Below are 14,789 nucleotides of genomic sequence, written 5' to 3'. Positions count from 1 at the left end.
GTGTTGTGCTCAGTGAACTTCATGATTGACCCTGGTTAACTGATGACAGTCAGTCATTCGCTATTTTTAGAGTCTTTTTTATGATATTTTTGAGTTCGCAAGCAAGCTTAAGCAGCAAGAAAAGCAAGAAAAATCGAAGAAACTGAAGAAAGGGAATCATGTCACGATAACTGAAAAACGTGTCACGATTACTGAAAAACGTGTCACGATTTGGAGCTTTCAAGAAACTTGCATTCGACATTGGTGATAACGTGTCACGATGGCAAAAACGTGACACGATTATGGAAACCCTAATTTTGGTGGTTTGTTACACAAGGAAGAAACGTGTCACGATTTACTTAAATCGTGCCACGATTTTAGGAGCAGTTCTTGCCTATTTAAGTTGAAGACTATTCTGAAAACAAGGGTTACGAATTGGAGAGAGCAAAGTGCGATTTTGAGACCTAAAGACGGCTAGGAGGGCGATTTCTTCAACCTTCTATCAGTTCATGTATGTTTTGATTCCACTATTGATTATGCTATTTGTAAACTCAATTATGAGTAGCTAAATCTCTTAGAGATTAGGTCTGAGATGATTCTTTGTAACCCTAATTGAACCATGTTGTTGTGAAACTCTATTTATTGTGAATGACAATCTAGTTTTTATTCAATTCAATTGTTCTTAATGCTTTTTATATCCTGATCAAATATAAACATGATTTAGTGAGAATGAATGACTACTGACCATAGCTTTCTACTTAGACAGAATTGAATTGTTCTAATAAATAGGGTTAGTCTAGGAATGGATAATTGTTTGTTAGTGATAATAGGTTAACGTGCTTAAACCTTCAAAGATTATTAGACTACCTAAGGAATTAGGGGCTGTAGTTTGAGAAGAGGGTCCTAAATCAAGGGATTGATTATGACTATTTTGTTAACTATCGTGGAACTAGAAAATCATTCATAAGAATAGGTGCAGCATACCAATTAGAGGAACATAGATGATTCGAAAGACCTAATCTCTTCTCTCTTCATATTTTCTAACCAAATCTATATTTTCTAACCGAATCTTTATTTTATGTTATTTAATTTTATGCAATCAAATAAAATCTAAACAAAATAATTTATATATCCTAAATATTTACTTTATTGCTAAATTGAGATTAACACAGTCCTCGTGGATACGAACTTATTTTATTACGCATTTTTAGTACACTTGCTAAAAGTCTATCATTAACCCAGATAAGGCTTCTTTTGTATATTCATGTAGTGGTTGTTAATTAAATTTTAGTCAATTTGTGTTTTCTTCGTGCCATAATACGAAGTAACTCTAATTTATTGGTTTCTTGTCTTTAGCAGTACTACGAAGTTTAGAATTCCAAGAAACGTAATCTGGTGTTAGTGTTTTCTTCGTGCCATAAAATGACAATCAAGGTAAGATGGTGAACGTGTTTGATGTCTAGGGCTGTACTAAAGATTAATTGCAATGGTATAAAGAAATAGCTTGTTTTTTAAATTTGAAGTTCAAACTTATATGAAGTCTGAATAGATGGGTATTTGGCTGACATGGTACTCTGATAACAAGTAAGTAATAGACTAATAGTCACAATGCTTAGCTTTGTCATGGAAATAAAGCATCAAATTATATTTCTCTGTTATTGTGTTGTAAATAGTAATCTTGATAGCAATAGATTCTTATGGTGTAATTGGCATAGAAAGTAGAAACCGGTATACACTCGTTTCTCACAACCACTTTGCTGTTGCTTTTAGTGAGAAATTGACAAATGCCTAACTGACTATAATTGGTCTTCATTTGCTTGTTTTTAGCTGGTGGTGAGATTTAGTCAATAGACTTTTTGCAGCTAACTTGATGTTGCAGGGGATGTGGTCTTGCTGCTTTTGGGGTTTTTAGGCTCTGCTATGTTTTTGTTTTTGTTTAGTCCTACTATGCCTGTATTGTATTAAGTGTTCTTACCTCTGTTAGTACAAGTGTGTATTCTTATGCCTTGCAACTAAGTTAATCTTGCATTATAGTTGAAATGTTTCTTATAATATGATTTTCCGTTTCATAAAATTAAAACTTAATTATGATTGTTATGTCAATGTATAAACTTTATTCATTTACTTAACTTTTAATTAAGTTAATTTTGTCAATAAAATTTTAATTATTTAAGCATCCTGATTGTTATGTGAATGTGTTGGGTGTCGCTAAAGTCTGTAGTGACGGAAAAGAGCCGCAGGTAAAAAAATTTGTTCTGAATAAGCTCTATACCTACGGCCACAATCCGTAGGTAAAACCTAATTCTTTTTGTCAGACGGCCAAAGTCCGTAGGTAAAACCAAATTATTTTTGTATATGTATCCTTTTCCTACTCAACATGTTCTGGATTTAGAAATGGGCAAACCCACCTTCCACTCATCATGAAAATTCTCCTCAATCTGAAACTATTATCACAAGACTACGATTCTCCCATCTCAAACAAACCAACCATTCTCCAATGCCTTATACCCAATTTCCTCTACTTTATCATTTGACATATGCACACCATCTTATAAGTGTTTTTGTCTTGCTGTTTATTCCATCAAATTAAAGAACCCCACACTTACAACAAGCCATGAAATCTGAACCAGAAGCATTGCAAGCATCAAACACTTGGACTATTGTTGACCTCCCAATTGTCATTTTATTTTCCTATTTGATAATTTCATGGTTTTGCATCAAGAATGTTTATGATTTTTTGGTTTTGAGAAAATGAAGGAGCATGACAATAGTTTTTGATTTTTCGGTTGATTTCTGTGTGTTTTTTTTACAGTGGAGAACTTGCAGAATGTTCTTAATTTTTTAATTATTAATTAAATAAATTACTTATATATTTAGTTAAAATGCTGATGTGAATTATTTTCAATCAATTTAGTTGTGCCACAATATTAATGAGCATACCACATCATGAAAACAAGTAGAGGATCAAAAAGTTTCGTTGATTTTCAAAAGAGATGGACCAAAAAGCTGATTTTAATAAAGAGGGACTAAATATTTAAAAATATGTAAATAAGGAAAACAAATGTGCATTTGAGTCTATTTTAAATATGCACAACGATTATTAAGTAAGTTTTTGGAATGGTTTTAACTTTATTTGAAAATTATATTTTTTTGAATGAGATGATAAACCAGCTGGCAAATAAAATCGATGACATGGCCACTCACAACAAAATGTTGGAAACACAGATTTCACAAGTGTGGCCCAACAGCAAGCATCCACAACTGCTCCTACCTGGACCTGAAATTACGTCAAGTCCTTTTGCACTTTCAAGAAATTTTTTTCATTATTATCAAACTCTATTACAACAACAACAGTAAGACAATCTAGTCCTACAATATTTACGTCAAATCCGTTATAATCAAACTCTATTACAACAATGACTAAGACAACCTAGTCTTGGATTTCTTTGCCTCAAACCTACAAGACTTCTTATCTCAAACTAAAGATTTACAGAGATTGTTACAAAGCAGTTGAAGGTATAATAGAAATAGTAGCATTTAAAACTGTGTTGGTACGGTAAAACGACTTATAGTTTAGGATAAAAAATTTCTCCAAAACAACATATAGTTTGAGACGTAGTAATTATTATCAAGTATAAGTTAATTAAGACCACAATTGTATTATTGTAGCAGTTCAACGAGATCCAATTGTTTTGTAGCATAAGTACGTAAACGCACCAAAAAACCAAGGAAACTTTTTATATTAGTTTAGTATTTTTTTTGACAGATTTTATATTAGTTTAGTAAGTGTGATTATTTTAGAAAATTCGGTTTTTAAATATTAGTTAAAAGATCAATAATGATGGGTGTTTCACCTCACTATGGACTTAACATTTTGATGGCTTTACAAGGTGTAAGTCTTTGAAAATTGTTCTTCTCCTATATAAAATTGCTTACTCTCATATAAACCGACTAAAATACTTTACCTTTAATGTGACTTAAATCACGTTTGTCTTATACCAACGTGAGTTAAGTCGTGTTTAATAATAATAACCAACGTGCGTTAATTGCCGTTTAAAAAAAATTCTCACGGGGCTTAAGTCCCGGTACAATCTATATAATTTATTTATTCAAAAAAAGGTTAATACGTCTTTACCCCTGTAATATAGGTCATTTCTGGTTTTCCCTCCTGTAATTTTTTTATTTATTTACCCCCTGTAAAAAAAAATTGATTTACCCCCTAATAGGCCAAACAAAAACGAAAACTTTTTGAAAAAATAAAATAAAATTGATTTTTGTTTGGCCTATTAAGGGGGTAAATCATAACAATTTTTTTTTCAAGGGATAAATAAAAAAAATTACGGGAGGAAAAACAGGAAATGACCTAATTACAAGAGTTAAAGACCTATTAACCTTTTAAAAAATTAAGAACGGGATTAATATCAGTAACACAAATGGGAAAACTTACTGGTATTAATTTATTATTATTACAAATTTGATTGCCCTATATATGTCCAAGCAATTAAAATGGTGAATGAAGTGTGAGTAAGAACCTAGCTAGAGGTATTAATGAAGAGACAACATTAATGACGACCCAATACCATTGCCAAGTGTAAAAGCAATACGTGATTGATAATAGTTGATGATTAGTGTTGAATATGACCCCTATTGAAAATTGAAAATTGAAAATGAAACATATGCTAGTATACTTACTAGTACCTCTCATTGTGACACGCTATCTTTTCTGAATCCAATCAAACCCATGCAAAAATTCCTTGTTTTGTTTCATACACAAACCAAAGAATATTATTGCATTGCATTGCATTGCATTTCAATTTGCAAACAAACTAAACAAGAATTTTGCCGCAAAGCTAGCGGTGGAACTTAAGTCTCGTGGGAATTTTTTTTTCTTTTCCAACAGCAATTAACTCATGTTGGTAATTACCGAACCTGATTTAACTCAGGATGGTATAAGACGAACAAGATTTAGGTTATGTGGAAAATATTTTGATCGGTTTGTATGAGAGTGGACAATTTTGTATGGGAGAAAAGCAATTTTCTAAACCATGTTGCTTTTTAAAGATATCGGGAGAGATTATTTTATAAAAAAATAATAAAAATTGATCAAAATTGTGAGTTAAGATAAATTCAACCACACCCAACTACATAAATTGTTGAGCCAAATTTTAAGCAACGCTAATTAACTAGGTTTTAATTTGATGGAAGAAAAAAATATATATATGCTTCAGACTAGCTAGCTAGCATGGTCTTTATCATCGTATGCATTCAGTACATTAGACAAAAATAATGAAGTCATGGATATCTAATAGTTTGAGGTCAATGAGGTGGTGGAGAGTATTAAGGTGCTTTTTTGGATTTGGAGCTTGAACGGGTTAAAAATCAGCTCGAATCTTTTTCAATTTTTTTTATGTAAATTAGCTTAAGACGTGTGGACTCTATACTATATATTGTTGATGCTAATATATCATGTGTTTATGCTGCAATACAACGGGAATCTCGTTTAGCTGCAACAACGAAAATAATTATGATATTAATGTCATGCAAGTGCTCTTCGGTTTATAGATCCATGAACAATGATATATTTGTAGAGACGAGTGTCGAAATTCTAGATTTCTCACTTCTGTATACTTATGTGTGTGAGAGTAACCATTGTGAATTCGGAATTCAAAAATAACACTAATAAATATAGATGTGTGGGTAAGTGATCAACAAATCTTGATCAAATCTAGCAATAAAGTGTAAATGAAATCACAATCGAATCGAATCAAAGAACACAGACACAGAGAGAGGGAGAGGGAGAGTGAGAGGGAGAGATATGAAAACAACACACCAAGAATTTGATCATCTAGTTTGCCTAAATAATGATCTACATTTAGATGAGAGAGATTTATCCACTTCACTATCAAAGTTTCTTTACAAAGAGTTACAAGAAATTAATAAGTTTTAACAAGCTCTCCAAGAACAACCCTAATTTGTATCATTTTTATGAATCTCTTCTCATGATCAAGAGACTCAAATGATTTCACTACCCAAGGTGTTCCCCAGTTGTATCCCAACTCTAGAATCTAACCCTAAAAGGAACCAACCATTGGCCTTTGATTTCCTACAGGTTTCCTCTTTTGGTCTCCCAAGATTCACTGAAGTTTCTTGTAACACCCCGTTGTAACGCCCTAGTTGTTCATTTAATTATTTTATTATGTGGAGTATATATATAAATATATTTATATATGATGTTGGTGATTTATGCGGAGTATATGCTTATATTAAATGTATATATGCGATTTTGGGTGATTTATGTGATGTATTATTTTATTATATGGTTTATTTAATAATAATTAGATTAAGTATGAAATATTAATTATTTTGGTGTTTAGGGAAATAATAGAATTTATTAGAATTATGAGGAGTTAAGTGTAAATAGAAGGGAGTTACATTAAGTGGGAAGTTAATACAGAGAAGTTGGAAAAAACAGTTTCACGTAGAACCAGTTTTGGGAGGAAGCAAGAGAGAACCAAGAAAGAACCTAGAGTTGATCATTGCTGTACATTTCTTTCTGCAATTCTAAGGTAAGGGTGGGGTTTACTTCAGTATTGTAGCTATTAAAGTCTGATTTTGAGTTTGACAGGTTTTGGTGAGGAATTGGGATTTTGGGGTTTTATGATAGAATGAGGATTTTGAAGTTGTAAACATGATTTTGATGTTAAAATTAGTTTCTGGTTGCATAGAACACTTAATTATGTATCTGTAAACTGATTTGGGGAGTGATTGGAAGAAAAATGGGATTTTTGAGAAAAACCAGTTTTCTGCCCGTACAGAAGTTCATCGCTCGCCTCGCGAGTAGCAGTGCTCGCCATGGCGAGTGAGCAACTTTATAGCTCGCCTCGCGAGCAGTCCAACTCGCCATGGCGAGTAGCCCATAATAAAACTTGATTTTTGAAAAGTTGTTATAAGATGTTTTGGGGATGGTTTAAGGTACCTAGATGATTTTAATGATGAATGGTGAAAGTTTTAGGTTAAAAAGATGAATAGGGAACTTAGAATTTGGATTTGAGTGAGAAAATGGCATTTTTCCCGAGAGCACCTGATTTTCACTCGCCTCGAGTTCGCCTTGAACTCTCCATGGCGAGCTAGTGTTTTTGTGAACTCGCCATGGCGAGCAGATGTGCTCGCGAGGCGAGTTGCACAGTTTCTGAGTGTTGACTTGCTTGCACGATTAGTAGTGGTTGGTGTTGTTGTATTTGAGCATGGTTGTACATAACTATACATTATTTTGGTTGATTGGATTGCTGGATTGATGAATACTGATGATGATTTAAATGTATGTTAATTATTGAATCATACATGTTGTTTAAGTGGAGTCACATGGAGTTGCATTGCATGGTCAGTTGTATGTAGATATACACAAGTAGGTCCATTGCATATGCATAATACAGCGGTGAGGGCTTCGGTCCTGGAGTACTAGTTGCTCAACAGCGGTGAGGGCTTCGGTCCTGATGAATGCTTTAACCATTCAAAAGCGGTGAGGGCCTCGGTCCTGTTTGGTACCACATGCATATTGCATTTCATTAAGAAGTCTAAGACGGTGTCTTAGCAGTGGTCATGTCATTTGCATGAGTCTTGGTTGTTGATTTCAGTTATTATCTGATGGATGATGTTGGTGTTGAATATGCATTTATATATATATTCATTGTGATCATGGTGTATTGTTGATGTTGTTGTTGCTTGTGACTTATACATATATATGTTTACAAGATAAAGTATTGTTGATTAGGGTTTTAGATTCAATTGATGATTTTAATATCTATAATTATTGTTGTGAATCTCACCCCTTCTGCTTGAAAATGTTGCCCTTCCTATGGGTAACTTGCAGGTGATCCTGAGTAGTAGGTGGTGGCTCAAAGTCGTGTCTAGGGCTCTGATACGTGGGATGGGATTTATCATTTTTATTATTGTTGCTTTCCTTTCCATGTATCAAATTTTGGAACTTGTGGTGTGGAGCCCTTTTGTTGTCTTTGAACTATGATGTTGAATTATGTTAAGGCCTTTAATGTCATAGACTATTGTTGGAGGTTCATGAGGTTATGGATTTTGAAAACTATTCCGTTGCTATGTTTTCATATATAATAAGTTGAATTGATTAAATAGTTTTATTTTCTATTTAAGAACTTTTGAAATGACATGTAGCATGCCCGTTGTGGAATTACTCTGATGTATATTGCTATTTAATTGCTTTTGGGTAACGGGGTGTTACACTCGTTTTCCCAACATAAAAATTTCATAACAATTATCAGAGTAATCAACACATAAACGGAATGCTACACTTATTTAAAATCTTAAATGGAATAAATAACAATTTATCCTTCAACATAATTATTCAAAACTTCGCAGCGGATTTAATTCATCAACATAAATAGTCTTGACATGAAGGCCTCATCAAAACATCTCATAAAATTCATTTAACAACTTAATCATAAAAATTCATAAACAAATACGTAAGGAATAGAAAATAGCCACAAAAGTTCCCATCCCGTTACGTATCAGAGCACCTAAAGACTCAGTGAGGGATAGCCACTCACGACAGCAAATCAACAGCTACCTATTCTCGATCACCTGCAAGTTACTCATACGAAGAGCAACATTTTCAAGCAGAAGGGGTGAGATTTCACAAAACAATAATATTAAGCATATAATTCAACAATTATATTTAACAACTTAACAACATCATAATTTCATCATTGATAGTAATGTAATCATATTACACTTTATTAGCACCTCATGTATAAATCACTATTCAAACAACTTGACAACTCGACTCGACAATGCAACTTCAACTTGACTATGCAACTTCAACCTCTTATATGCATGTGGTACCAATCCAAGGCATCAAGCCCTCAACGTATTAAGTATTAATATACTTCCAGGGCATCAAGCCCTCAACTTAATTGAGCTAAAGCTCTAGGGCATCAAGCCCTCAACGTGGTGGGCAAAGGTTCCAGGGCATCAAGCCCCTAACAATGAATGAGTATGCATGGACTCAACAACTTAGCATCTTAGAAACAACGACCTCTTATATAAATCCAATAATTTGGAACATCATCCTTCATCTTAGACCGACTCATGCAGCTTAGTTACTAAACGAACAGCAACATAGGCAGTATATAAAATAGTTCATGATATAACAATATCAAATGCAAATCAACAACATCTCAACATCATATATAATTCAAGTAATGCATATACAAATATATCACATTATTAACAACGTCAAATCATATAATTCAGGCTTACTGAAACAACAACAGTAAGATAAGAAACCTAGTTCCTTACCCCTATGATCAACTCACATCAACTCATGCGACAAAGGTCACATATAACCTAACAAGGTATTCTGTCTCACAAGTGCGAGGGCCTCTACTCGCTATGGCGAGTTCAGGAAAAATGCATTCGCCTTGGCGAGTAAGCTGCTCGCCTTGGCAAACAAGAAACTGGGTGCTCTCGGGAATTTGACATTTTTCACCCAAAAATTCATTTTCAAACTTTCCCAGGTTCAATCTCAATCTAAAAACTTGCCTAACCATTATTATACATGTTCAGGCACTCAGAAACATCTAAGGTTCGACTTAACAAGTGAAATCACAAATCAGGTTTCCTCACCGGTCACACTCGCTATGGCGAGTGAATTGCTCGCTATGGCGAGCTGCAAGGTGCAACTCACGAGGCGAGTAAAACTTGCTTGCGAGGCGAGCGATGAAGATCATCACTCGCTATGGCGAGGATCATCACTCGGGAGGCGAGTGATGAATCTTGGCTCGGGCAGAAGTGCAGTTTTCACGAAAATTCACCTAATCACATGGTTTTAAGCTTAACATTGATTCCTGAAATCATCCTATGGATTATCTAAGGTCTGTAAACAGTTTCTACCCCAATCTAACAATTCTGCATCAATTAATCATCAATTTCTCACTTTAACCCTAATTTCCAACTTCTCCAAATTAATCCTACACTTGTTGAATACAACCATCATAATTATACAACTTAATAGAATTGAATGCTAGTCTCACCCTTACCTTAGAAATTGAAATCGCAGCCCTCTAGGTCCTCTTCACTTCTCTTGGCTTTTTCTCCCTTTTCTCCAAAACTGATCGTACGTACTAATTTTTCTAAACTAGGTCTTTCCTATTTATATCTCCTCTATCTATTTTATCTTATTCCTCTTTCTCCCCCAAAACTCTTTAAAATCTCAAAACAACCCCTCAACTCAATATTTATTTTATTTTCAAATCTTATTTTATTAAACAATAAAATAAGTCACAACTCCTCATTAAATCACATAAAATCACATCAATCACACATCAATCATATAAATCATCTAAATTATCTTAAATATATTCTAAACTCATCTTAATAATTCTAGACTTAATAAAATAATTAAATAATTCAAAGTGGACGTTACATTTCTCAGAAACACTCAACCTCTCACATGTTTTCCATGATTCTCTCTCCAAAAGGCACCAACACTTTCTCAAGAGCTTCATGTTTTGGTTTTCCAAGATCCACATTTTAAACGTTTGAAATCTCACTCAATGGCTTTCAATTTTTAGCCTCTAAGTTTCCTAAAAATTCTCTCTGTTTTTTTTTAATGAGATTATCTTGATCCTTCAACAATGAGTCAAATAATGCTTAAATAGTGTTTAGATCTCGAAAATATCGTATCACGATTTTCCCAGACCACGCCACGATTTCCAATTTCGTACAAAATATTTTGTTGTCAGCAGTCAAATCTCGCCACAAGTGTCGTGCCACAATTATTGACGAACTAAAACAAGTAATCGTGCTACAATTTTTGACGAACCAAAACATGCTCTCACCATCACCAAACCAAACCATACCACAATTGCTCAGAGTCTTGCAACGATTTTCAAAAACTTCCAACATCATTTTTGAATCACTTTTTAACCTAATTTTTTTAAAAAAAATATCCACTAAACTACTTAAAAAAGAAAAATAATTATTATGATATTAAAGAGTGCGTCGCCACTTGTGGCTTTCGTTAGCACCACACTTTATAAGGGCACTTATTACTAAGAAATTTAAAAGAGAAAGTTTATCTTAAAAAAGATGTATTCAACACCTTGAAATTTTAAAAATAAACTTTTTCTATTTCAAATTTATAATTTATTTTTATTTTTGAGTTCTTAACTAGTGCCTTAAGGATACTTGTTAGCATAACCAATAAATAAACAAATTTATTTTTTTTGTTTGCTTTGAAACTGAAATATCACGTTTAGCACGCGTTTATTTATTTTATTTTATTTTTGTTTTGGCAAATTGAAGATGCTTCTCTCACAAGTTGTCAAATTTTTTACTAACATATAATTGCATCTTATTATAAATACATAACTGCAATCCTCATTAATTCATAACTCAGTAACACAACTGCATACTAGCTACCATGGCTTTGACCAACTCAAATATTGAAACTTATGTTATTAGGGTTATGATGATCTTCACAACTTTCTCTCTCTTATTTGCAAAAAAGGCAAACTCCAAAAACACAGTTATCTTCAACTTTCCCAAGTTCACCAAGGATGATATTCCTAGTCTAACCCTTCAAGGGAGTGCTGATATTTTACTAAATGGGGCCTTATCACTAACAGATACTACCCATGCTACTCCAAATGTAGGTCGTGTCTTGTATTCAAGTCCAGTACCCATTTGGGACAATAACACCGGCCATGTTGTCAGCTTTGTTACTTCTTTTTCTTTCGAAATAACCCCTTGGCCAAATGTTTCTAACTCTGATGGATTGGTCTTCTTTCTCACAGACCCAGCAAACATCAAGATCCCAGAAAACTCAGGTCAAGGAGATCTCGGAGTAATTAATTCAAATAATGCTTTTAATAAATTTGTTGGTGTAGAGTTTGACACTTATGCCAATACATGGGATCCCCCATATCAACATATTGGAATTGATGTCAACTCTTTATATTCGTCCAAATATATAAAATGGAACTCGGTGAGTGAATCATTGGTGAAAGTACAAATAATATACGAATCTTCCTCTACTACTTTAACTGTTGTTGTCACTGACAAAAATGGCCAAATTTCCATACTTGCTCAAGTGCTTGATTTGAGTTATTTGCTCCCACACGAGGTTGTTGTTGGTATATCTGCTACTTCAGGGGTTCGTCAATCACACTTCATCTACTCATGGTCTTTCACTTCATTCTTGGACCCAACTAAAAAGATCATCTCAGACAACATCAACAATGTTATTGCAAGCAATTAGATACGCATGCATGACTTCATTTGTATGGTCTATTGTATTGTATGCATATGATGAAAGAGACCATGCTAGCTAACTTTGTTGTCTCAACCATATGCATAAATATGTTTGTGTTTTTATTACCTTCAAATAATAAAGACCATGCTTTAGTTATTATTACTTATTACTGTTGCTTCAAATTTGGCTCACCAACTCATGTAGTTGGGTGTGGTCATTCAACTATATCTAAGTCATGAAACTCTAACAACGTATCAATATCTGATCTAATAAAATTAATATCTAATGAGTTCGGTTTGAAAAGCAAAGTAGCTTGCACCTTGTAAAACTAAAACCATCTCTTTTGATGCTAAAAACAACTCGCGCCCCGCATATTAATTGAGAAAAAGTAAAGACTTCACGGGAGAGAATCCTGATTCCTATGTAAGTACTACATAGTACTTACGGGACAAAACATCTATTAATTTTTTGGGAACCTTGTGAGCTGCATGCGCAAGGTTGGATTCGAACCCAGAAACACAACTTTCACACTAGCAACCATGGCTTTCTCGAGCTCAATTAATATTTCATCCATTGTTTTAGTCATCTTCACAATTTTCTTTCTCTTGTTAGCAACAAAATTGAACTCACTTTGGCCAATTTCCTTTCAACTTTTGAACTGCTTTGAATGACAAAATACACCTAGATAACACTTTAAGAGATAGAAATAGAGAGAGAAATAGAAAAAATATGTGCAGAACATATGAATTATTGCTCAATAGTATGGATTTAAGTTACTTTACTAGAATGTATTTGTTTTATACATGGAATTTGACCCATAAGATATGAAATCATTCATAAGCTTTCATGCTTCATGACAGTTTTATGTTGTAGAATTTGTCCACTGGTATATAAAAATTAGATGCTAACTTTTGTAATGGTTAAAAATTAAAATTTCATATAAACTAGATGTTACATCTTATAGTGGTGAAATTTCAACGTATGCTCTACATTTAATTGCTGCATACTAGTGTCTTTCTCTATCACAAAGATCCATAAATTTTGATTGCTTCCTCAAATATCCGATGCAAGTAGTTTTGTTAGTCCCCTTTTGTTGACAGGTCCATAGTAGAAGGGATGCTTATGATCTTGGTATCAAAAAAATTTCCAGGTTCAGTGTTGTTTAGTGGTGTTCACGTCCACAACTGATTCTGGTTTTTTCGGTTTGTTTCTGCTATGTAGTTGTCCTGCTATTTTCCAGATCTTGGCTCCTGGTGTAGTGGTTTGGTACTGCTAGTGTGGACCTTTTTAGCATATTTTCTTGGTGTTTTTCTCATTCTGCTATAGTCTGCATTTGTTTGTTTTTAGTTGGTGGACGGTGGTAACCTTTCTGCATTTGCTTGTTTTGCAGCTAATTTGATGTAGCAGGGGATGGGGTCTTGCTGCTTTTGGGGTTTTCAGGCTCTACTATGTTTTTGTCTTTGTTTAGTGCTACTATGCTTGTATTGTAATTAAGTGTTCTTACCTCTGTTAGTACAAGTGTGTATTCTTATGCCTTGCAACTAGATATGTCTTGCGTTATAGTTGAAATGTTTCTTATAATATGATTTTCCGTTTCATAAAATTAAAACTTATTATTGTTATGTGAATGTATAAACTTGATTCATTTACTTAACTTTTAATTAAGTTAATTTTGTCAATAATTTTTTTAATTAATTAAGTATATATCATGATTGCTGTGTGAATGTATTGGGTGTCGCTAAAGTGTGCAGTGACGGAAAAGAGCCGCATAAAAAATTATTTGTTCTGAATAAGCTCTATACCTACGGCCAAAATCCGTAGGTCAAACCAAATTATTTTGTCAGATGGCAGAAATTCCGCCACCATAGGGCTATACCTATGGTAAAATGACATTTATCATATGACATATGTACACCACCTTAGAAGTGTTTTTGTCTTGTTGTTTATTCCATCAAATTAAAGAACCCCACACTTACAACAAGCCATGAAATCTGAACTAGAAGCATTGCAAGCATCAAACACTTGGACTATTGTTGACCTCCCAAATGGTAAGACACCCATTGGTCGCAACTGGGTGTACAAGGTAAAATACAAAACCGATGGTAGTATAGATAGATTTAAAGGTAGACTCTTGGCAAAGGGATACACTCAATTGGAATCCTATTGGCCTTAGCTACCATTAAAAGATGGTTTTATAACAACTAGATGTTAATAATGCTTTTTTGTATGGTAACTTAACTGAAGAGGTTTACATATCTTTACCACCTGACCTATCCAGTCCTCTATCTAATACTTCTCCTGTTTCTAAAGCTTGTAAATTAAAGGAAATATACTCCTCCAAGACACCTTATGATAACTCCGTTAAAATTAGATGATTCAAATTCTCCTTTCTATCATGACTCACAAGTACGAGGTGTGATACGTACGATTTACCCAAAAATATATTAAGACAAAAATAATAAATAAATGCAAAAGGAAAAATAATAACATAACTATTTCTTTAACAGCAATATGAAATTTTAATTAA

The 14,789-nt window shown here is 33.5% G+C and overlaps 1 protein-coding gene across 1 annotated transcript; it reads left to right on the top strand.

The window, feature by feature from the left end:
- The first annotated feature begins 11,393 nt into the window (after window positions 1-11,393).
- LOC25484870 (putative bark agglutinin LECRPA3) lies at window positions 11,394-12,428 on the top strand. The gene has a single exon (XM_013613881.3). It carries the CDS (start codon window positions 11,432-11,434, stop codon window positions 12,266-12,268), a length of 837 nt encoding a protein of 278 aa, XP_013469335.1. The 5' UTR covers window positions 11,394-11,431; the 3' UTR covers window positions 12,269-12,428.
- The last annotated feature ends 2,361 nt before the right edge of the window (window positions 12,429-14,789 follow it).

This window comes from Medicago truncatula, chromosome 1 (genome assembly GCF_003473485.1).
Source record: "Medicago truncatula cultivar Jemalong A17 chromosome 1, MtrunA17r5.0-ANR, whole genome shotgun sequence".
In the NCBI taxonomy this organism is placed as follows: Eukaryota; Viridiplantae; Streptophyta; class Magnoliopsida; order Fabales; family Fabaceae; genus Medicago; species Medicago truncatula.
Note: the sequence above shows the minus strand (reverse complement) of the source record. Positions and strands in the feature narration are given on the sequence as shown.

Excerpts from the sequence above, each read along its gene's own strand:
- LOC25484870 (XM_013613881.3), top strand. The coding sequence starts at position 11,432 with ATGGCTTTGACCAACTCAAATATTGAAACTTATGTTATTAGGGTTATG.